Source organism: Citrus clementina, unplaced genomic scaffold (genome assembly GCF_000493195.1).
Source record: "Citrus clementina cultivar Clemenules unplaced genomic scaffold, Citrus_clementina_v1.0 scaffold_3, whole genome shotgun sequence".
NCBI lineage: Eukaryota > Viridiplantae > Streptophyta > Magnoliopsida > Sapindales > Rutaceae > Citrus > Citrus x clementina.
This window is the reverse complement of record NW_006262339.1, coordinates 44,267,712-44,291,427: the sequence shown is the minus strand read 5'-3', so window position 1 is coordinate 44,291,427 and position 23,716 is coordinate 44,267,712. Positions and strand designations below refer to the sequence as shown.

The 23,716-nt window shown below is 34.3% G+C and overlaps 4 protein-coding genes across 9 annotated transcripts; 1 reads left to right on the top strand and 3 right to left on the bottom strand.

Annotated features, from left to right (window-relative positions):
• The first annotated feature begins 774 nt into the window (after positions 1-774).
• LOC18049303 (UPF0690 protein C1orf52 homolog) lies at positions 775-2,136 on the top strand. Its single transcript, XM_006443962.2, has 2 exons — positions 775-1,064; positions 1,595-2,136. The coding sequence occupies exons 1-2, from the start codon at positions 947-949 to the stop codon at positions 1,981-1,983; spliced, it is 507 nt and encodes a 168-aa protein (XP_006444025.1). The 5' UTR covers positions 775-946; the 3' UTR covers positions 1,984-2,136.
• Positions 2,137-4,219: 2,083 nt separating this feature from the next.
• On the bottom strand, positions 4,220-7,415 carry LOC18049302 (selenocysteine methyltransferase). Its single transcript, XM_024187733.1, has 7 exons — positions 7,217-7,415; positions 6,909-6,965; positions 6,603-6,832; positions 6,049-6,178; positions 5,444-5,647; positions 5,148-5,219; positions 4,220-4,687 (listed from the first exon to the last, which is right to left on the bottom strand). Exons 1-7 carry the CDS (start codon positions 7,373-7,375, stop codon positions 4,526-4,528), a joined length of 1,014 nt encoding a protein of 337 aa, XP_024043501.1. The 5' UTR covers positions 7,376-7,415; the 3' UTR covers positions 4,220-4,525.
• A 2,983-nt stretch (positions 7,416-10,398) lies between these two features.
• Positions 10,399-13,911, bottom strand: LOC18047900 (serine/threonine-protein kinase STY13). Its single transcript, XM_006443959.2, has 6 exons — positions 13,476-13,911; positions 12,207-12,328; positions 11,644-11,852; positions 11,376-11,550; positions 11,047-11,181; positions 10,399-10,830 (listed from the first exon to the last, which is right to left on the bottom strand). The coding sequence occupies exons 1-6, from the start codon at positions 13,810-13,812 to the stop codon at positions 10,624-10,626; spliced, it is 1,185 nt and encodes a 394-aa protein (XP_006444022.1). The 5' UTR covers positions 13,813-13,911; the 3' UTR covers positions 10,399-10,623.
• A 2,461-nt stretch (positions 13,912-16,372) lies between these two features.
• On the bottom strand, positions 16,373-23,716 carry LOC18047899 (methylcrotonoyl-CoA carboxylase subunit alpha, mitochondrial). Of its 6 annotated transcripts, none has more exons than XM_024188067.1 (16): positions 23,324-23,713; positions 21,806-21,927; positions 21,564-21,711; positions 21,115-21,252; positions 20,786-20,881; positions 20,644-20,703; positions 20,316-20,408; positions 20,123-20,234; positions 19,749-19,853; positions 19,315-19,454; positions 18,644-18,875; positions 18,383-18,549; positions 18,133-18,249; positions 17,549-17,791; positions 17,369-17,465; positions 16,373-16,663 (listed from the first exon to the last, which is right to left on the bottom strand). In XM_024188067.1, exons 1-16 carry the CDS (start codon positions 23,663-23,665, stop codon positions 16,659-16,661), a joined length of 2,217 nt encoding a protein of 738 aa, XP_024043835.1. In that variant the 5' UTR covers positions 23,666-23,713; the 3' UTR covers positions 16,373-16,658. The 6 variants fall into 6 exon arrangements, with proteins under 6 accessions (XP_024043835.1, XP_024043833.1, XP_024043834.1 ...); XM_024188065.1 differs by lacking the exon at positions 16,373-16,663 and adding an exon at positions 16,717-17,182 and having other exon boundaries at positions 23,324-23,715; XM_024188066.1 differs by lacking the exon at positions 16,373-16,663 and adding an exon at positions 16,717-17,182 and having other exon boundaries at positions 19,315-19,451; positions 23,324-23,714.

The following is a 23,716-nucleotide window of genomic DNA, read 5'->3' as shown; positions in this document are numbered from 1 at the left end:
TGAAGTTAGGCTAAAATAATATAAGCCAAACACTTCATTTTGGTTTCGTTCTAGGAGGTTTTTTTTTTTTTTTTAAATGAATGCACACCCCCAAAAGTGTCTAATTTTTAAATATGTGCCATTCTTTCCAGTTTTTTATTATGTGACAACTTTACCTGCATAAAGATTGAAATACCCTTATTTGTGAATTACAAGTTACACAATTTTCATTTCAACTTCAAATTTTCCCATTCACTTTCTCAACGTTTAGGTTTATTTTGTGGTTAATAAAGTGAAGGTGATCATATGGGTTTAGACTATTCTAATATTTCCCCCGATTCCCTAAAAAAATAATTTCATGTGTCTTAAAATTATATTTTGAATTGTCATAATTCGTATAAAATTATTTATCAAGTATGGTCAAGTAAAAGTATAATAGTTAAAACATTTATTTGACCATTGTCATGTATAAATGATAGTCAAGTAGTTGAAAAACTACTCGGCTATGATAAAATGCAAGTTGGATAATAATTGAGTAATTTTTAATTAAATTGGATAATAATTGAATAATTTTTAAATTACTCAGCCATGTTCAAGTAAGTAAATCGAGTATGAATATAAGTGTCGTAAGAAAATATAAATACATAAAGGTTGTTTGTATCCCTACACACACATATATGGATGGGTAAAAAATGGAGAATAAATATACTCTCTTTATTCTTTAAGGATATTTACGACTTTTCCTTATGAATTCGTCATATTTCTAGAATTAAGCCACAATCATGGGGCAACGGTGCAATTTCCTCATGGTTCTGCTCTGCATTATTTACCCTCCCGGCCTAGCCCCCATCCGTGAACGAATCGATTCGCAAAACGCGAAAAAAATTGTGGAATCAAATTGGAGGTTATAGTCCACTAATACTGCTGTTTAATTTAGGGCTTACTCGAAGGTGGTCATCTTCATAATATGAAGAGGGCGAGGGCGATTTCTTGGAGTGATAAGGATGACGATTCATCGTCATCATCAGACTCAGATGCCGAATCTGATGACGATATCGGCAACCCAAAGAAAAAACTTGCTCAAGGTTCTTTCTTTTAGAATCCGTCTAATCATTCTTTGAGTGAACTCGTTAGTCTGTTTGTACATATTTTATCTGTTCGTGCCTGTAGTTTCATGTTTTGTGCTTTGAACCTAAATATGAAGTTCGCCTTGAGAGCTAAATTTAATAGCTTAATAGCCTAATAGCTGCATCGGTGAATGAATTTTGTTAGAACTTGACAAAGTGTAGTTGTTTTATTCTTCCAATTACTACCTACCTTTTATTGTTTTATGATGGCCCTTCTAGAAATAAGTTGTTGGTTCTATTGCATAAAAAAAGTTTAATTTATTTAGAGAATCATTGTGAATTGAAAACACATGTTGATGAGTACCAAAACCCTAGCCTTTTTTTAACTTTTTTGACGTTGGATGAAGAATGTGCCTGGAATCGGTCGGTGGAACTGTAGAAATGCGCAACTGTTGCTATATTTGCCTGCTAATTTTTACAAAACATTCTTTTTCGCAAGCATTTCCATCTTTCTTATGTTGTATGTATTTCTTGCTGCATGCATACAGTTAGCTCTGGAGGGAAAAAGAGTGGTGCTATCGATTTTGAAGCCTTGAAGCGACACGGCTATAAAGGTGGACTATCAGTTTTAAAGGTGCCTCCACCAAAAGAAGATGTAACGCCAGATTGGACTTGGTCTACTGGCAGAGAACATCGCGAAGCTAAAGTCCTTGAAGAATCGTCTGAAGAACAACAGAAAACAAGGACTGCAGTAGCAGTGGGGGAGCAAGTGACAAATTTTCAAACCCAGAAAGAGAAAGAGAAGAAGAATCTCTCTTTCTCCCAAAAGGAGAAGAGAAAAAGAGAACTTGGTCAGGCTAGTAGAGGGAAAAGTTATGTAGAAGAGGAGAAGAGGTTGTTAAGAGAAAGTGGCATTTATTCTGGGTTTGATAGTTGATACGTGATCTGATGCTTAGAGCCCTGTTTTCTTGGTATGTAACACTTGCAGTATCCTGTAGAACGTTGTAGGAAACAGACTGGCTTCTAACTTTTATAATTCATTGACTCAGTTCTTGTGAATACAAGTTTGAGTACATTGTGTGTTGCAATATGTAGATGTTTACTTTATTGTTTCTCATATGAATTTCCAGGCTGCTTAGTTATGCTGATGGTAGGAGCCAAATTAGGAAATAGGAAGGGATTGTAGTCCAGTCTATTTGTTTTCAGGCCCCCTGCATAATATGGCTCTGTTAGAACCCTGTTCTTGGGGTAATAACCTCAAGACTTATGGCTCTTGGGATAGTTTTGTGTTTCCTGGAAGTTCACGTTATACCCACCATAGAAGCAACTCCAAAGGTAGACCTTTGTTTTGAAATTGGAATGCGAGTTTAAGGGTTGATCCATCAACTGATTAAAAAATTTAGCTTGTAGACAGAAAACTAGGAGATCTCTATTTTGGCCAATGTGACAAACTTGTCCTAAATCACTGAGGGACAAGTACCAGTTCTCCCTATTTTTGTTCTATGAAATATGACTAGATTGAAATGATATGTAAATTTTGTTAGGTAGATGCTTTTCTTTTCACTATCAATATTGGGATGTTGTGTTGTGGTTACCGATATACTATAGGCTTGACTCTGCAATTAATGGTGGATGAGTAGTATAGCAGCCTCTTTTGAAAGGTCAACGCTAAGCCATTTTGTATTGTATATAGAAGAATATAAATTGCTGTTTGGTGTTGTTTATTTAATAGATATAAGTATTTATTTAATCATGTAAGTTCTTTTCAATTGTTTAGTTGTTTTTAAGAAAGGTTTTGACTTTTGAGGCTTAAATAAGTTATTTGTCTATGAGTAAAAGATAAAATTTTAGGTTTTTGAGAGTTGAGGTCGAAGAGCTTTTCTCAAAAGCTCAATTGTCTAAAATGCTCATTATTTATTTTACATTTTCATTTCATTCTTTTTATAACGTAACTTTAAAAATTTGTAGTAATTTTATAATTTTTAATAAAAAATTTAATTTACAACCAAACAATTAATTTTTTTTTATAGTAAAACTATATTTATAAAAGAGCTACTTGAATAAATTGTATTTGAAAAGTTATATCAAACAGAGTCTTATTAAGAAACATTGGCTGGTATTGAGTAAGATTACGTTGATATGCACCGCTATTAAGGACCAATGGGCTACGATTGGCTCGCAATTGAATTAGATTGGATTGGAATAAGTTGTATTAAATATACTATTGTCCTATGTTTGGTCTGATATTGAATTAGGCTATGTTAAATTAAATATAAGTGAAGTTAAATAGTATTTAATAAGAACAATTAAATTTGTTCACATTGTAAGTCTTATATATGATGTATATTATTGCTTATGAAATAAAATATAATTAAAATAACTAAATAAGATTTATTATTTATCAAATATTTTAAAAATATTTATATAATAATCAAATGATAAATGTCATGTTTCCAAATAATAATTTTGTTGACACATAATATACTTTCAACTAATTATTTTAACATTAAATATTGTAAATAAATAAATAAACAAAATGTCATAAAGGGACAAATATTGTTTAATCTAATTCTCTTTAGACTCGTGTAAAAATTAAGATAACTAATCCCATGATTGATTAACTCAATTTGAACTTCATCCACTTTTTTTTTAATTTAATTACCAAATATGAGATAAATATTTAATTTAAAAAATTAGTCCTAAGCATCGCCCATGTACATGACAGAAATGCAACTATGACGGCCACTACATTCGACAAATATTAACACTGCACCCTCGGCAGAATAGGTAGAATAATTACTCTCAGTTACCATGATTCAATCTTTTTTCTGGTTTTGCTTTCATTTTCTAATCAGATGCGCAATCTTATTGCTAGCATAGCTATTCAGTAAAATGTATTTTAAAAAATTTAAAAAAAAAATCTGTAATTACTATTTACATTAATAAAGCCATTCCATATATGAAAGAAAAATGCTAAAGAGAAAAACGAGAGAAAGTGTATTGAAAAGGAAGAGAGAGAAAGTGGGCTGGGTAGAGAGAGAGTAAAATTTTCTCGTCTTTCTCTCGTTTTTCTCTCTCTTTAGCATTGCTCTATATGAAATAATCTGCAATCAATTATAGGCCCAAAAAGTCAACACATCAACGTGAAAGAACAAAATCATGTTAACGAAATAACAACAGATTGGAAATTTCTTCATAACCAAGTGTGCATTGCTTAGGATGTATAAAGGTTCGATCTTACTGTACATAGGCCAGTATTAGCATTTTCTAAACAAGATAATACAAGTGGCATCAAGGATTATTAACATAAGGACTAGCGACGTATTTGTCACATTAGAAAACAGACTAGCACACATGAGTTCAAATCAGGCTCACCTCTCCCCATCCCATGCATGGGGCAAAACAGAAGTTAGACATTTCAAAGGGTTTCAGGGTTGGATCCATAATCCAGTAATTCCCACTATGCATGAGTATTGTGGTCACCGCAGGGACAAAACAGAAGATCTATTGGAAAGAGTCCGGTATATGCCTTTGATGGTATTAGGAGTTGTTCGACAACAACCTCCCACAAGGGAGGCCCCCACCTCGCACCATTTGCTTACATATGAGACAAAATCCTCATCTGAAACCCCAGTATTTTGCTGCAATAGAAAGAAATAGAAAGTTGGTTTGGAATGTTACCATGTGGAATAAGGAAATTTATATTGACTTGCTTAATTTAACTGTCTTTTAAGCATTTTTAGTTCCCTTCTTTTTTTCACTCTATTCAAAATCCAAACAAGGCACATATAGTTGTTACACTCATTATAAAATGTTAGAAAAAGCCACCTACAAAAGTCATTATCGGGCAATAAACAATTTATCCACATACACTCCTAAAGCACACGAGAACATGACTTATAGAATGATATCATCAGTATATTGATGAAAGAAACTTGAAGTGGTCTTTGGGCATATGTGTTGCTTCCCAAAGATAAACACCATCGATCAAGGATAAACATAAATAACACTAAGCTTCAAGCCAATCCACAATTTTATTTCTTCGACACATTCTCACATATGTAAATATAAAATCATAGTTCAGACCAAAAAGAAACTTACCACCCACTCCTTTCTATCGGCATCATAAAACTCACCACTGTTGGGATAGATAAGTATCGGTTTAGCGGTCACCTGAACAAGTTACACATGAAGATTAGTTTGCCAGAAAGCAGAGTGCCGCACAGATATATAAACACACAAGTTAACTCAAAAGGCTAAAATGAATTGTAGAAATATGTAGAAGAATACAGAAAAACAAAGAGAAACAAATATGTAACTATCTCAACTATTTGCAGTTGACAAGCATGTATACTGTCCAGTATTGTTAGGGGAAGATTAGAAGCACAAAATCTTACCTTCTTAATGATTAATATCAGCCCACTAATAAATCTAGGAGGTGTGCAGTTAATTCCCACAGAAACTACTCGTTTGCAAGATTCAGCAATTGAGGCACATTCAAGCAAAGAATCGCCACTAACAACATTGACACCATCTTTTGAGTTGAAAGAAAACCAAGCAGGAATTTTTATGTTTTCTTCCTCTAAGAGCTCGGCATAAGCCTGCAAGACCACAGCACAAAAAAAGAGAAATTTAGCTCCAAAATCATAGCAAAAAAACATTCTTTTCAGAAAATTGTTCTCATGGCAATTTACTCCACAAATAATGCTTTGACTCAGACATTTTGAACGTCCACAAAGGAAAATAAACTGAACATTATAATGAGGAACTAAAGACTTGTGTCAGCGACTCATTCAGTGAGGCCGTTTACTGACAAAGATACAACAAATATCTACTCTAAATACTTTTAATCCTTTAACAACGAAAAATGAAAATAAAATCAATCTAAATACTTTTACTCTTTTAACAAAAAATGAAAACGACACCAACAATATGGCAACTTTAATATAAGGAAGGAGAGAGGGGAAAAAAAAAAAAACTTCTATAAGCATTTGGCCAATACCTGTGCTTCTATCTTATTTGGAATTGTTTCAAATGCAATCAGGTCAGGAGCAGATTCCACCAGGACCTGAACTCTTCTGCGATGAAAATCTTTCAGTGTTTCCACCGTGATTGCATCACCATAATTTCCACTGTAAATAGGAGAGAGAACAACGACAACGAAGAAAGCAGATGATTACTAAACTGTCCATTAAGCTAATGAAGTGCAATCACATTAAGGACATCAAACCACAGCAGATGCTAGCAGATTCAACTGGGGGTTTCGTCTGTGATTCGTGCTACAGAAATCGGAAAATTATATAGGATAGGAAATGAAATTATCATTCCTGCCCATATGACCATGAATTACACAAAATATTTCATTAATATTTACACATTTACAGCATAAAAAGCTCAAGTGAAAAGGGCAACAGAAATAAAAATTAAAAAACCAGTGCTTTCAACTGGTGAACAACTAGATTCTAATGATATCAAAAACCAATGAAGCTGCACCACATTGCTTATGCCATGATGATGCGCTGCATCACATGACTTCACTAAGCAGGCTGGACTCACCTGTATTCAGATCCATCAGCCAAATATGCGCCATAGCTCCCAACAGATGCAGCAACTAGTATTGGGCGATGTTTGAGAATCCTATCATCGGTAACACTATCGCAAGAACTTTTGCTACACCTCTCAAAATACATATCCCGTGCCTCACGAGCAATTTCCACACTTCTTCTAAGCATGGTTTCACTTTCTTCTCTAGAGAAGCCTTTTGCTTCAAACCCCTGAATCGTCGCCTGTTCAAACCAAGTATAAATTTCAAATAGCAACAGTATCAATGAACTAGACAGATAGAGAGAAAGGTTTTAATACCTGATACGAAGCCGAAATTAAAATATCTGCACCAGCTTCCAGGTAGTCAAGGTGTACCTGCTCCATTTGCCAAACTCAGTACATGAAGAAAATATGCTACATTTATCTTACTCTGACATTACTGCCTTTAGAAAACACCTGTACTGAATTTTTAACCATCTAGCGCAGTACTAACTACTACCACTAATAATAATAAAATCTAAATGTCCAATTTTTCAAAATGCAAAAGGAATAAAAATTACTACAAACATAGTTAGTAAGATTTATGGCAGAGCATGATTTAGAAACAGAGAGGAGAGGTGGCTTGCCTGGCGAATGAGGTGAGGGGAAGTGAGAAGGCACTTGGCGCTCCACAAAGGATCGTTGAGGTCAGCACCGTGTCGTTCGAGCTCCGTCGCAAGTCCGCCGTCAATCACGGCGGCGCCGCCCGACTGCCTTAGAAAGTCCGTCATTAACGAAGACGACATTGATTGGATGAGTAAGTAAGTCGCTAAACTGAACTCAACAACTAGATCACCGCAATGTCGCCCGTCCCCACGCCGGTTTCTAATTTATAGAGAATCAAGAATTTTCCAAATACCCCCCACAACTCTGCAATATTCTACAATTCCACATAAATATTCACAAGATAAGATATACCCCCCAGGCGAGAATCTTGAATTTACAAAATACATATTTATTTGATAAGTAGAGTTTTTCTTTGTTTTGTTTTCATAATCTGTGGTTTTAAAGCTACCATACTTCAAATTAACAGAAATAACTTGAGAATTTGATTAAAAACATTCGTCCTAGAATTATTTGGCATTGTACTTTGTTTTTATTTTATTAGAAAACAATATCTACGGTGGGATTCCCCTTAGGTGCAACTGTGGCACAAACAATATCTACGGTGGGATTCCGCTAGGTGCAACTGTGGCACGGTGCCACTGTTGCACCATAGCCTGATCCTCTACGGTGAGGTTATTTACACTTTAAAAATTAGTAGAATATTTTTATTTTGATAAAATATTTTATTATAAGGATTACTATTAAAGGCTTTCTCTCTTGTAAATTAACATAATATAATTATTTCGAACACTCATATAACATACTCATTATTCAATATATAATTCTCTTACCATAAACTCTAAAATATTATTTCCAATCTCTTAAATAATATTTAATTAAACAAGAAGTAAATCAGTACTTTATAATATTTTGTCATATTTTTGCTTTTTAATCTAAAAAAAAAAAGTAAAAAAGTATCTTTGTACTCTTCTCCTGCTTCTTCTTCTTCCATTTTTTGTAGTCTTCTTTTTCTTCTTTTTTTCGGGGGGGGGGGGGGGGGGGTTTCAATTTTTTTGTTAGAAAATTGAGAAGTAAACTAATATTGAACATATTTTTTTAATAAATAAAAACTAGTAACTGAAACTTACGTAAAAGAAGTTTTTAACAATATAATTCGTTTCTATTGTTATATATATTTAAATAGTAAATAGTTTTATTGGTGTCTTGAGTAAATTAATTTAACTTACTTAAGTAAGATTTTTTTTTTACATTTAAAAAGTATAAAAAACAGAAGTTTAATTTTTTAAATTAAGCACGTGAGTGTATAAAGTACTTGGAAAAATTTATAGAGTCGATAACCCTATCCCAACATATAAAATATCCTCGTTAATTGTAGATACATTTATGTTGTGTTTACTTTTTGGAGTGAGAGTGAGGAGTGTGGATTCTTCTCATTCCAGTATTTACTTCAACATTTTAAGGAATGATTGGAAATCTCACTCCGTAAACCCCACTCATTTTTTGAGTGGGGAGTGGGAGTGAGACTCTCATGGGGAGAGGTGGGAGTGAGAATCCACTCCAACCTTTTCATTTTCTATCATCTTTTTATTATATTTAATATTTAATAAAATAAAATAAATAATATTATATTTATTTAAGTAATAGTATTATATTCAACTAAATAATAATTTACATTGATTCTAAGTTAAAAATTATTTAAAAATAATTTTATTATATTAATAGAGAATTAATAATATTACTATATACTATCTTTATTTGAAAAATATAATATTATTATATTTATTTAAAAATAATAGTATTATATTTATTTAATATTAATAATTAACAATAATAAATAGTTTATTCTAAGAATATATTAATTTTGTACTAAATAATATTATATTATTATATTATATAATAATAAATGTAATATAATTATATAATATTTAATTATATTTAATTTAAATAATATTATAATTATTTAATATAATTATATTTAATAATTTAATCTAATTATATTAAATAAAAATAAAATAAATTTTCATTTTATATTTACCTCCTTTTATTAAATTTTATATTTTATATTTAATAAAATAAATAAATAATATTATATTTATTTAAATAATATTATTATATTTAACTAAATAATAATTTACATTAATTCTAAGTTAAATACTTAAAAATAATATTATTATATTTATTTAAAAATAATAGTATTGTAATGATTTAATATTAATAATAAATAGTTTATTATAAGAAAATATTAATTTCATACTATGTTAATAGTAAAAATGTTTCATTTATATTGCCCTTATCAATAATTTTTAATTTACATAATTAAAATTAAAATTAATAAAAAATTATGATGTACATAATTAAGAATATTAATAATTATTATAAATTTACAAATATAATAAAATAAATATTTATTCATCAAATATATTTTTTATTAACTTAGTAATTAAAAATTATAATTATTTAAATAAGGATAAAATTATAATTTAAAAATATTTACTCTCAATTTAAGATAAAGTAAACACATAAATTAGATTTTGATCTTAATTCCATGTTTTCATTCTAGTGTTAGTAAACAAATTATTCTTCACTCCCACTCACACTCCACACTCTCAATCCTAAAATTTCCACTTCAATTCAAAATGTAAACGCTACCTCATCAGATTTTCTTAATAGAATAATTGTACGCACATATACGAGGATGATGTGATATCAAAAACATGATGGCCCTCAACAAGCAAAATGGAGATAAACTTCGGCATAAGAACACGGCATATGTTCCCCAATCCTCCACGATGTATCCAAATGAACAAAAAAAGCACATTTGTGGAATCAATTATTCTCCCACTACTAGCACGCAGCAAGCTATCCAACAGCAGCATCGAATTGCATTCTCAAATCTCCATATCTCCTGGTAAAGGAATTCACAAATTACTAAACTTTAGCTCTCTAGTGGAACATTTAGATTTGCACTTCCATTTCTTTGTTTCTTTCCCTTTTTTTGGAAAAAAAAAATACATATAATGTTTCGGCACTTGGAATCTTTGGAATCTTTGTTCAATTTCATTCAGTATAAAGCTAACAAATGAGCTCCATCTTTGGGAAGCCAGTAATTTTCATCAATATGAAGGTCTTGCTTCAAGAGCACGCCAATTTATATGTAATAAGTGCAGGGGAAATATCTCCAAGCATGTACTATGTATTGCAATAACTGAAACGTTTGGAATTGAATAAAACTTCAGACCACGAAAATAATTGCACAAATCGAAAGCGTAGCTTCAATACATTTGAAAACACGGTGGACATCAAATAGGACTGCAGAAACGTATGAACTCAGTATCAATAAACACAGCTGCAGGCGCGGTAATAATTAATAAACTGCTCTGATTCTTTCATCCGCACAGATGAGTGGTAAAATGGAAAATAAAAAGAATCAAGGGCCCCGAGTTGGGATGAAACATAGACAGCCATGTGCTTGACCTTCAGGTATCATTCCACCCCCCTTGTTTGTATTCACTGCTTCCAGGAGCTTCACTACCTCGTCCATAACAGGGCGTTTATCCGGGTTTGCATCCCAACATTTTCTCATGATGCTTGCCAGTGAACTTGGGCAACATCTTGGGATATCTGGTCGTAAATTCTGTAAAAACCATTTATAATGTATTATCATGTATTGAAGCTGGAAACATCTCAGGTTCAGTTGAACTATTCTGCAGCTAATAAGCACTTAGCCATGCATACAAGTTGAATATAAATGCTTGAAGCTAGGCGTGCGTGCATAGATAAGTAATATTGATAAGCTCTCCAGGGGTTGAATACTTATACTGAAAGAAGCAAGTGCATATAGCAGACAAACCTGTCGAACAACTGCAGATGAAACATCTGTGAAACTAAGATCGGGATAAGGCATATCGCAGCAGTAGATTTCCCATAGGCATATCCCAAAGCTATAGACATCGCATTTCCTATTGTAAGGCTTCCCATCCAGTACCTATATCAGTTAATAGTGTCAAAATGCTTTTATGGATTTTAAAGGAAAGATGAACTTACGAGCAGAAAAAAGAGAGCCATTTTCATTTAACATTTGACAAAATTACGTATAAAAGTGTACCAAAAAGGTCAACACGATAACAGCAATAAAGCAGAAAACCGCCTTTGAGGAATTGCAAATAAAGAAGTGGGTACCTCTGGGGCCATGTACCCAAGAGTTCCTGTTTCCCCAGTCATGTCCCTTGGATTCTGAGCTTCAACTCGAGCAACACCAAAATCAGCAATTTTCAAAGTTCTGTTAGCATCTAGCAACATGTTTTCTGTCTTAACATCACGATGTACAATCTTTTTTGAGTGAAGATAGCTCAATCTGCAAAAGTGAATTTAAAGAAAAAAAAATTGAAAAACTTAAATACCCAGGGCAAACTTTAAAAAGTCTGAAATAATTATCCTCCACACATACCCTCTAGCAAGATCCAAAGCAATTTGAATCACAACCTTAAAGGCAAGTTTTTTCCTCTTGTTCCTGATCAAAAATTTCTTCAATGTCCCGCCTGGAAGGTATTCAACAACAACACAGCAAGCCCTGGAAGGAAGAGAATTATGGCTGTCACTCGTAGCACTTTGGGAAGGAATCTTAAGATTGGTTGTTCCCATTGAAGCTCCAATAAACTGTAACAGACAATTAAAAACTCTAAACTCAAAACATGAATTCAAACAAGTCATGATAGGCTAAGTAAGGTAAACTATGACAGGATTATAGAAAGAATGAAAGATATATAAATAATATGTCAGGCCAAGAAAACTTGAGCAAACTTAAGTGTCAAGGAAGTTAAAATGGCCAAGTCATCTTATGCAACTACAGAAATCCTTGAGCTTAATCCCCAATAACGCACTCTCTAACTAAATTTACTCATAATGGTGCCAGTGACAACTGTGAGGCACCAGTATTGTCGACTGTTATGGATCTCATAAAAAGAACTAGGACATCCATATTATTATGGGTAAACAAAAACTAATTATTACTTTGGTTACGTTTGGATGGTCAAGCTTTTGCCAAACAGCCACCTCTTGCCGAAATGATGCCCGAATTGCAGCAGCTTCAGCAGATGTGACCATCCCATCCTCCGCCCAATCCAATATCTTCACTGCAATATAAATAATAGAAATGATCATCGCCTCATTGGTAAGACAGAAATATGATTGCACGCTAATTATTTGTCTTCTGATTTCTAGTGCATCATAAAGTACATCATTTGAAGTGTGAAATAACTGGCATCCATTACACCAACCAGGGAAGAAATCCAGCTGAATAATTACAGCAAGTGACCAATCATGATGAGTTCTAATGTTCACTAAATGATAGCTGCCTTAATAAATCACTATGACCAATATAAGCTTTGAACGAATACTGAATATAAGCTAAATGATTTGATAAGCCAAAATTAAGCACGTGAGAAAGAAAAGTAGGTACGGCAACACAAGTAAATGAACCAAAGTCCGATAGATGGGAAGAATCTACATTGAATGATTGCATTATTTAAAGAGAAGATTACCCAGAAATCGTCAAGAGTTTATGAAATGAAGATTATCAATAATTATGTGAAAAATCCCAATATGATAAAACAGTCATCAGAGTTAATTTCAACAGAAGTAAGGTGAAGTCCAGCGGTTATAGAAACAGGGTGTCCAAGTAAAGTAACTCTCACACCAATGCACAGGGAATGAACACAGGTCCATGAGGAGGAAATTATCTGAACCTAAGTCAACCAATTAGCAAGAGAATGACATTTTGTAAGAATTTCAGGAGGATAATTCTAGCAAAAATACAAGGTAATTTTTTCTGAAACCTCAAGTTTTTTCAATAGGAGATATATGCAGTTGATTCTTCACATTACAGTAACTTTAGCCTACTGTCTCATTAGATAATTATAATCAGCAGCATCATGTCATTTTTTCTTTTTATATCATTTACCGTAATGGCAACCCGATTCCCTCCCCATCATGTTTGATTTGAATCCCAGAGCTCTTGTTTTTAAGACAATAGATTTTACCACCTCAACTAGATGGCACCTATAGGCTATAAGATGGCACCTACAGTAGCATCATGTCTTCAAGCTATTCTCGATTAGTGTATAAGATACACAAATATTTTCCTTCTACTTCAAGAAAGAAAGGAACTCTTCAGTTAAACCAGAAAATCAAGCCAAATAAATAAATTTCAATGTCATCACATATCATCAAACATCACTAGACTGATTCAAATTCCAAACAGGAAAAAGCAAAGATATATACCTGCAACATCTTGGCCATCATATGCGCCGCGGTACACAGTCCCATAAGTCCCACGAGCAATTTCATGCCTTATGTCAAGTTTAGCCAATTCGATTTCCCATTCTTCAGTTTTTCGAGGAAGCACTTCCCTTTCCCTCGACCAAACCCTGCTCAAGTGCTTCTCCAGCTGAATATCCCAGCTCTTGAAATCAATCTTATCAGCTCTAAAGAACAGGTCCTTGTTGCTAGGACTCTTCATATCGCTCACCTTCGAAAGCAAGGCCTTATCTCCTTCGTTATTATCAGCTTTCTCGTTCTTTACTGCACCTTCCGCTCCATCAACACTGCTGGATTCCATTTATGCAATACTTTGTTCCAAGAAACAAAGTTCAAACTGCCAAGAACAAAAAAACTATTTTGAAATATTTTTGCTTCTCTTATCTTTTTTCAAAATTAAAAAAAAAAAACAATTCAGAAGTAAAAACAAGCAAAAAAATTAAAGTAAAAAATTTATATTTTTTCTTTCAAAATTAACTATTGTGGACTTCAAAATAAAAACTTCTTAAAAATTGAAACCAAGACTCCACAAACGTGGAGCTCAAAACCCTTAAAATATCAAAGGATCAAAACCCGAAAGTACGACGCTTCCATGGTACACACATGGATACCCAATACCAAGAATTAAAACTGGAACAAATTTTTAAATGTACCCAAAAAAAATTTTTTTTTTTAAGAAATAAAAAAGAAAAACCCCAGAAACAGGGGAACAAAAACACAAAAGCAAGAAAAGGCGAAGAAAGGTATAAATCGTCGGACAGAATCAAATATTCCAGAAGAAAAGTAGGGTTTTGTGGACGAGAATTTAGAAGTAAAAAAGGAGAACCAATTGGAAGAAAGTTGAAAGAATTTTTATAAACAGTAATAATAAAAATAAAAGGAAAAAGAAAAATAATTGAAATATGAGGAGATAGTGAAGGCGGGGATTGTGGCCTAAATTAGCTGCTTACTGCTTGACTGCTTCATATCAAACACTATTTTAATCTTATTTACCTGTCCCTTTTAACGAATTTACCGGTATTTTAAGATTTTCGTTCTTTCTGATTGACCAAAATACCCTTCTAACTTTTCAAGGATATAAAAATAATAATATGTGCTGGAGAAATCCGATGGAGCTTCTGATTCCTATATTGGCCACAACTAGACATTGTAATTTTACCGTCTTCTCGGAGTTTTGTGTAAATTAGAAGGAAATCTAATTCAGTTGACAACTATCTTCCTAATATCGATTTTCGAAGTAGACATAAAGATGTCCATGATATTAAAATTGGAACCTTCATATCATCCCAAAGGGATTACGTGCATTTAATCAAAATCCCCTTTAGATTTTTGTTACGCTATCAACTTTCAGTTAAATTTGGTAGCCACTCTGAGTCCTGACCTAATAATAATAATAATAGTAGTTCATTAATATATATGATAAAATATTTCAAATGTTTACAAAAGGGTGTTTTGGGCTGTTTATCCAAAATCAGAAGAAGTTACATTTTACTGCAGCCAACGACTTTCTAGAAGCTGGAAAAGGCAAAGGATTCAACGTTGAATCTTTGAAATTGTTACTGTTTTCTAAAACGTTAAAATAGAAGCCCAGCTGAGATAAGTTTATTCTTCGTATTCCAATCACCCACGGCAAAAATATATTCCATTCCCCGAACGAATGGCGTAGGCTCTTTCTGTAATTTTAGATGCATGTGAACAGAATATTCCCCATTCCTCCTGCAAAGGAATAATGCTGAAGATAACTCCAGCAATTGATCTTCTCTTGCGAATTAAAATAATCTGTCTTAAAGTCCGTAGTCCTATTCGATACGACCAGTATTATTAAACAAATAAAAAGAACATAAATAAGGTCTACTCTACTCCTCCAATGGCAATTTTTTCTTTCCTTTTCTGGGTAACTTCATTGACTCGGTAAACGGCTACTGTCTTTTTGTGGGATTGTATGTCGTGCATATGTGCCCCACGTTTGAAGAATTAGATGTTACATATGCATAATTTAATACATTTGTAAGGAAGTATGATTAGTTTTAATGTGACATCACAAACTTGCAATCTTATCTCAATTATTTGAAGAAATAATAATAATGAAGATGATTAGTTAAGGGAGCTGTGTCACAATAATGCAATGATAAGTGTGATTTGACCCCATTGACATCCCTTTCTGCTCTGCCTACCGAGTCCAGAGTATTTGTTAAAACGATCCATTTTGCTTTGAATATTCGAAGTTGGTTGTTACTTTGTTTGATGCATATAAATGCATCTACAACTAGCAGCTCAATTTGTCAGGATCACTTCAATTAGCTTATGTCTTTCGGAGAACGAGGATACTCTGATTGTGGTTTGAAAGTTGAAACAGAGCAAATACGTCTTCGTCACTTGAACGAAACGTTTGATGCTCGTGAAAATGTGATCATTATCCAGCATTTTCCAATTTCAATCCAAAGCGTGGAATAATGCAGTCTCAGGGTGGAACATTTGGCAGTAATGTCCCCAGCACTACAATGAGCGACGACTTAGAATAGACTGGAATAAGAGCCAATTGACTTAGGCGAGGAGTCGAGAACCAGAAACCCCACTGAATAGAAAAATGTAACAAGGCCGTGGCCACACAGGCATTGCGTGTGCTGAGAGAACGTCAATTTGTCGAAAAAAGTCCAATGTACATTTATTTATTGACGAGATTTTAAACCAACAAATATGTTGACCTGCTAAAACCCCGCTTTTCTCTTGAACCATTCCTGATTGCAAAATATATAAATGACAGGCACGCATTTTCACTTTCATTACTTATGACCCATAATCAATTGAGTTTTTGACTAACAAAAATTAAAAAAGAAAAAAGAAAGAAAGAAGATTTACTGTGCTTGAGAAAGAACTGAAAAGACTATTATCACCAGATGGAATGTAATTTACAAAGAGTTTTTGTTTACATCTTTCAGCTTTGATGATACTAACATTTTCTTCAATGATGTTATTAATATGTACTTAGCAGCTTATCTGAATTTTGTCCGTTAACAACAGATGTAGTTTCAGTTGGTCAAATCCTTTATTCATTGATACATGCTGCGTGATTCTCGAGCAAGATTCTGTAATGGAAAGGAACTCCACAATAGATTCTATACATCCTGGCCGAGCATATGATCCACTTCAACCTGCGTTCAGTGATACAGTGTATAACTAACAACTTTGCTTTGACCATTATAAATTCACGTAATCAAAGATATTGTTTTAAGAATCACAAAAAAGAATGAATAATTACTCCATAAACATCATAATTCGTAAGCAGCACTATTACAATATCTTATGGACTAGCTATACGTTATACAGGTCACCACAAAGGTAGCATCTCCCCTGCTTCAATGATTTAATCCACAAGCATATTACGGTTGTTCTGTCAATGATTTCCTGGGCTAGCAAACAAGGTGCTATTCCAAATGCTGTTTGAGTGCAATCCTGTCATTGTCTAAAACTAAGAGTTTGCATGTAATCCAGTGATTTTTACATCAGATTTTTTTTCCCCCCTATAATACAAGTTAATGATTGGTATTCTGATGACTAGAGTCGGAGGCTTTTAGAGCAGATCCACCCACCGTGTGCATTCTCTTGAAATTTAATTCTTGTACCATTAAGTCATGAACAAGCAAAAGCGACAGACTCTAAACTTGAATTCACTACAGAAGGCAAAAGAACAAACTACCAATGAGTGTATGAGGTTGTCCTGAACAAACTGCACAACAAAACCATGCACTGCTAACTGTATATGCACGGCTAACGTTGATGAGGCAACAAGTGATACCAATGGTTGCATTAAAGCTAAATCCTTAGCTCAAAATAAGTTAAAAATAGAAATGACTGACCTTGAAGCCTAAAGAGAACACTACCATCCGAAACCTGTTGTCCAGCTGTCACTTGAAGCCCATGGACTACCCCAGTAGTTGGTGCCTTCACTACATGCTATAGAAATTATATAAGATGAATTGTATCAGGGATTTTGGGTAACAGGAGAGAAATATACAAAATTGTAGGAAAAAGACAACCTCCATCTTCATTGCTTCCAAGACTAAAATAGGTTGTCCTTCCTCCACCTTTGTCCCATCATTCGCAAGAACCTTGACCACTAAACCAGCCATGGGAGACAACACAGATCCTGGAGGACCAGTTGCAGTCTCAAAACTGGTTTTATGTTGAGTTTCGTCTTCATCAGGCAACTCGAGCCCCAACTTTTGTTTAAAATGATGGTGATGCAATCCATGCCATGCATGAATGTGCTTTATCCGACCCTGCCAACCCATATTAGAAGGTATCAATTCAATACTACAATGAGACAGGCCTAAAACTGAAAATATGTAAGTGATTATGACGATTTTCCGCTCTCACTCTCTACAATGCCATATCAGTACTCCTTTGCAACAGGTAGGGCCAGATAAGGTGAGGGCATGATACATATAACTCAGGTTAGTAGGTATACAGTTTCACTACAAATTACAAAAGCACAATTTAAAAACTACCTTAATTGGATGTACCAAAGTTCTGTTTGGACAAGCATCAAGAAACTAGATCCACCAAAGTATGCTATAAATCAATCAACAAACCATCAAATACACTTGAAGAATGCATTTACCTTGTTATAAACAGCTAAATGGACATCCATGCTAACAACATCAAATTCAACTCTAAACTTATGCTCGCCTAGATATGTTGCTTTGACTTCTGAAATATACGAACCATCTTCTCCCATCTGCATATGCATAGACAAAATTACTTGGATTACGTAAAGAAGCAATTCTAGTTTGTGGTAATGAAAAGAAGAAAAAGAGAGAGATAAAGGAACCCTTAAACATGACCAACGATGCAATTAAAGGAGGAATCACCTCAATCAGATAGTTCCCATCTGCCTGATAAGTTACTGTAAGTGTCAAAAGCTTCGAGCCACTGTCATCATGCTCATTCTCCCACTCAAACTCCATAATGCGCCGTGCATGATGATGGACTCTGAAAGGAGGATCAGTATACCAGATGGAGAGTAAGCAGTGATTCCCTGGAAACATTGCAAAATGAAGATACTAAGACACTCTTATCCTTAACAAACAGCTAACATAGATCTGAACATAAGAATGGGACCTCCAACTTACCAGGAGGACTTTCCTTTAAAGTAGATTTTTCCTTCTCAAAAATACATGCAGCTACCAAGGTTGCACTTAGTCTTGCAGCACTATTCATTTCTGCTGATACGGACTGACTAGGTTTAACAAATAGTTCATCTTTATGCTGCTCAATAAAATGGGTTTCCACATCCCCACTTTCAAATGCCCGATGTTTAGCAAGTTTTTGGAGAAAATTAATATTAGTTGGCACACCCGCAACCTGACAATAAATGACTGTCAATGATCAACCCTAACAAACATCTTAAAGGTAAAATATAAAATTATGACTCATGAATAAGTTGGCTGTCTATGATTATACACCCGGAAGCATAATGAAAAGTTAAATAAAATATATAGATTTTTCACCAGCATCGGACTACCAATTTTAAAACATGTAGAACCACCTGCCAATCTGAACCATCATTATTTTCAATTTAATCAACTACACATTTTACTTGTACAAACAAACATTAGAAGACTTCCATATTTAGAACCATTCCAAATTGATCCACGGCAGTCAAGGTATCTGGTGAGAGATTCATCAAATGAACTATAGCAAAAACTCAACCCTGAGCTGAGTTCTCAAATGGGAAATTCTCATGGCTAATAAAATGACCTCTCACACTGCAGTTGAAAACATAATTTTACAGAGGACGTACCTCAAAATTAGACAGGCAATTCTTCAGTTTGACTAGTGCTGCAGCACGGTTTTCGCCCCATACCACAAGCTTTGCAATCATTGGATCATAGTGCATGCTAACGGTGTCTCCTTGTTCAACTCCAGTCTCAACCCGAACTGCTAAAGGCAAAATCAACATAAGAAAAATGACAGAAGCGGCAGTTTGCTTGAATCAGCAAAAATGGAGATCTGAGAAATTGGATGTTACAACAATTATCTCATCTCACATGCTATTTTCCACTGCAATAAAGGCTGAAAAATTGGACTAAGGGTGTGAATTGGTAAACACCTAGAACACCAAATCTACCAAACAATGACCCAGCAAGAATCAACTTGGCTGGCACAGTTTGTCAATAACGAGGATGAGGTATTTGTTTCTGTATATAAGTGACTTTGTACTTTATGAAACTCCACCTGTGGAAGAGACTGGAACAGGATGATAATGATGGAGAACTCCGGTCGCTGGAAGAAATCCTTTAGGAACGTTTTCAGCATATATTCGGGCTTCAAAAGCGTGACCTGTCAAAATAATAAATGATAAGAAAAATTACTGTCAAAAGAGTGGCTCATTATGCAAGGAAGAAAAAAAGGAATTCCTCAGAAACAAACCCCAAAATCAGAGTTCCAGAAGCTTAAATGTAGTTACTTTGGATATGTATTACTGAGGAATTAGAATTTAAACATGTCAAATTATATTTCAGAATTTCCCTGCAATTTGGAGGTTAAAACAGGGCATGCTGGCGGTAGTAAGTCGTATTCTATGACTCTTTAGCATAGGAGAGGTTCACCTAATAAGGGCACCTCTGATTGACTCAGGGGAAGAGGTTCTCCATTTGCAACACGAATTTGCCACTCTACAAGATCTTGATCGACAATCATCTCAGTCACAGGATGTTCAACCTACAATAAAACATGCATTATCTAAACAAGTACTTTGTCAAGCTTGTGGATAAAAGATAACAAGAAAAGAAGAGTGGTGACCTGAAGACGGGTGTTCATTTCCATAAAATAAAATTGATCTGATACTGTGTCAACGATGAACTCTACAGTGCCAGCATTGTGATAACTAACTGCCTTTAAATTAAGAAAGGAAAAGGTATTAGTATTATCACCTGAACGAGATAGGATAGATATCATCCACAGCATGGAAATAAGCATGCGAATCATTATTACTTGATCCTCCGAAGAGTGATCCACTGTTTTTATATATAAATGGTATCCATCATCATTTGGTTACATAGTTATATAGTTAGCAAATTGAGCATATTTATCACATTGATCAACAGATTGAATTGGAAAATGATGTCACCTTGGCTGCAGATACAGCAGCTTGGCCCAAGAGGGCACGGAAGTCATGAGTCACATTTGGCTGCATAAATGGAGTTTCAATTAGAACTTTTGTGGATAAACAAGGAAAAAACTGAGGCTAAAACATAGAAAGTGATGATTACAGCTGGAGCTTCTTCAATTATCTTCTGGTGTCTTCTCTGCACACTGCAATCTCTTTCATACAAATGCAGCACCTTGCCATACTTATCCCCAAAAATCTACAACAATGCACACAAAATCTAATAATGCAATAAGAAAACCTAACAGGCAATCAACTTCATCATGATTGCAGCTTATTTTTTCCTAAAAGAATTGAACCATAAAGTTATCCAAGTTAAGTAAAATTGTGTGAAGCTTAATTCTGCACAAATAAGAATAAAACATCATAAAATCTCATTGCTTATTATAATCAGAACGGCAACATTTGTAGAAACAGAAACCAAACAAATACCTGGACTTCTATGTGTCTTGGTTGAGTAATATATTTCTCTAACAAAATTGTGTTTATGCCAAACGAAGCAGCAGCCTCACGTTGTGCTCCCAAGAAAGAGTCAACAAAATCATTTGGACTTTGCACAATTCTCATCCCCTAAAATCTGCAAACAGTGAGAACCTCATCTGATAGAACTTTAATATGCTACATAATAAAAATAGGTCTATTTTGTCCATGAACAAGCTTTAATAACGTTTTCTTAATATACTTCCAATAGTTTCACCTTTTGAATTGTCGATGGGGAGGTATATATCAAAATAAATAACAATATGCATTCAAATCAAAAATTGCATCAATAGAACAACCAAAAAAGTTTAAAGGTATAAGACCAGGATCATGCAATAATGCTGATTTAGCATTAACCATGTAACAATCACCATTAAACAAGCACATTAATTATAACACACCTTTCCTCCACCTCCATGAGTTGGCTTTATTAATATAGGATACCCAATTTTAGCTGCTTCTGATTTCATAAGATCAATATCTTGTTCATTGCCATGGTACCCAGGAACAAGTGGAACCCCTGCGGCACCCATTATTCTCTTTGATGCACTAGTATATGAATAATTGAATATTACATCAGTCAATTAAATAATCAAATAAATGACCAAAATAATTCATAAAAAAATGACGTTCTAACATGCACCTCTTGTCGCCCATGTCCCGGATAGCAGACACTGGAGGGCCAATAAACGTAAGACCATTATCTCCACAAAGTTGAGCAAAATCCGCACTTTCAGATAAGAAACCATAACCAGGGTGGATAGCCTATTTATAAAAACAAGATATTCCCTCTGAAAGGCATGTCCCAGAATTGATAAACAAATTATTTGGCTAATCACAATAGAAGCACCAAAGAACTAGCACAATCATAACAATCACAGCTATTCAATTCACAAGTTTTTAAATTACTCAAGGACTAGAAAAACAATTAAGCATCTATTTGAGAGTGCTCTCAGGTAAAGTGCGTCAAATGCTTTCGTATCCAAGAAAAAGCTTTCTAGAAAAGAATAAATCAAGTGCTTCTCCAATAAGCATTTGGTGGTGCAAAATTTTGCCCCAATTGTCAAATAAAAAAATTCTCCATGGAATGGTCTTTCTCTGATTGGACTAGGAATCGGATGGATTTCTTTTGTTTGATCCCCAATTACATTTTCAGTTTGATCCCCAAATGGTTGTCTGTTCCTTGGACTAGGAATAGGATAGGATCTTGTCCTTTGGGTGGGATCCTTAAGCATTTCTCCTCCTAGGATAATTTTATCCTCATCCTCGGGAGTCTTTCTTCTCACGAAAAAATCCATTCTCGGGTGCTTTTAGTTCCTCTTCCTCAGCAATTTCCTTCCTTTGGAGCCTTTATCCTTATGACTATTTATTATTGGGGCAATTTTTATCCTTAGGCTTCCCTTGTCTTGGTAGAGTTTAAAAAATTTGGATCCAATGCTAAAATAAGTTGTGCTCACTTTTTTATAATCTTCAATCACGCGTGCATTTATAACAAATATACTATTAATATTTAATTACTTATATTTTCTCATTCAATAACTACCAACTACATCTTTCTAATAGGTCAAAACAAAGATCAATTCATCACTGAATCCAAATCCAAGTTTAAAACCCTTAATTAAGCTTTGGACTTTTGAAACTACAATTTGAAACTTATTTTCTACTATTGCCTTCTTTTATCCCTAATTAACACATATCTTGGCAGGCACCTCAGATTTTTCCCTTCCGTTTTGTATAGCATTCAATGGCAAAATCATCCCAATTGAACCCGAGAAAAAAGAATCCATCTTATTCCTAATCCAGGGAAAGGACCAATTGTAGATCAAAGAAGAGGAAATCATCCTATTCCTAGTCTAACAAAACCAATTGTGGATTGTGGATCAACAAAAATGAGTCCATTTATTCCTAGTCCAGTCCAAGAAGAGAAAAAGCATCTACTTAGAATTTTCTACCGACAGTAAAGGCAGAATTTTACACTAAAAACACTCCAGTCACTTTAACAATCCCCAAGACTGCTATCCATCTATTTCAGCCAGACACTATAAGCACATTTGACAGTTTCAGAAGCACTTCGAATAATTAATAATTAAAAAATGCAACACTTATCTCATTTACTGAATAAATCGTCAAAAGATAAGTAGAGAGAGATAGGGCTGAGAACCTGAGCACCAGTTCGAATCGCGGCGTCAACAATGGACGAGCCATTAAGATAACTCAACCGAGCCGGAGGTGGGCCGATGCGAATAGCTTCGTCAGCGGATTTCACGTGAAGCGAGTCTCTGTCGGCGTCGCTGTATACGGCTACGGTTCGAATCCCCAATCGCTTAGCGGTTCTCATAATTCTGTAAGCAATCTCTCCTCTGTTGGCTATTAAAATCTTCTCTATCCGCTGTTGCTTATCATCGGATTTGCAACCAGATTTCGATACGCTGAATAGTCGTGATTGAAGAATAAACGACCTGTCGTTTGGTTTTCGACGGAGAGTTGATGCCATTAACGACATTGTTCTATGGCTTGTCTGAGCTCGTAGAGTGAGGAGCAAGGATAAGGAAAT

Coding starts and splice junctions, on each gene's coding strand:
- LOC18049303 (XM_006443962.2), top strand. CDS start 947: ATGAAGAGGGCGAGGGCGATTTCTTGGAGTGATAAGGATGACGATTCA. Junction 1,065..1,594: donor AAAGAAAAAACTTGCTCAAG/GTTCTTTCTTTT, acceptor GCATGCATACAG/TTAGCTCTGGAGGGAAAAAG.
- LOC18047899 (XM_024188065.1), bottom strand. CDS start 23,665: ATGTCGTTAATGGCATCAACTCTCCGTCGAAAACCAAACGACAGGTCG. Junction 20,409..20,643: donor CTGCTGTATCTGCAGCCAAG/GTGACATCATTT, acceptor CTTAATTTAAAG/GCAGTTAGTTATCACAATGC. Junction 18,250..18,382: donor ATGGGAACTATCTGATTGAG/GTGATTCCTCCT, acceptor ATGCATATGCAG/ATGGGAGAAGATGGTTCGTA.
- LOC18049302 (XM_024187733.1), bottom strand. CDS start 7,375: ATGTCGTCTTCGTTAATGACGGACTTTCTAAGGCAGTCGGGCGGCGCC. Junction 6,966..7,216: donor CCCCTCACCTCATTCGCCAG/GCAAGCCACCTC, acceptor CAAATGGAGCAG/GTACACCTTGACTACCTGGA. Junction 6,833..6,908: donor TAATTTCGGCTTCGTATCAG/GTATTAAAACCT, acceptor TGGTTTGAACAG/GCGACGATTCAGGGGTTTGA.
- LOC18047900 (XM_006443959.2), bottom strand. CDS start 13,812: ATGGAATCCAGCAGTGTTGATGGAGCGGAAGGTGCAGTAAAGAACGAG. Junction 11,551..11,643: donor GCTTTGGATCTTGCTAGAGG/GTATGTGTGGAG, acceptor TCACTTTTGCAG/ATTGAGCTATCTTCACTCAA. Junction 10,831..11,046: donor CATCTGCAGTTGTTCGACAG/GTTTGTCTGCTA, acceptor TGGTTTTTACAG/AATTTACGACCAGATATCCC.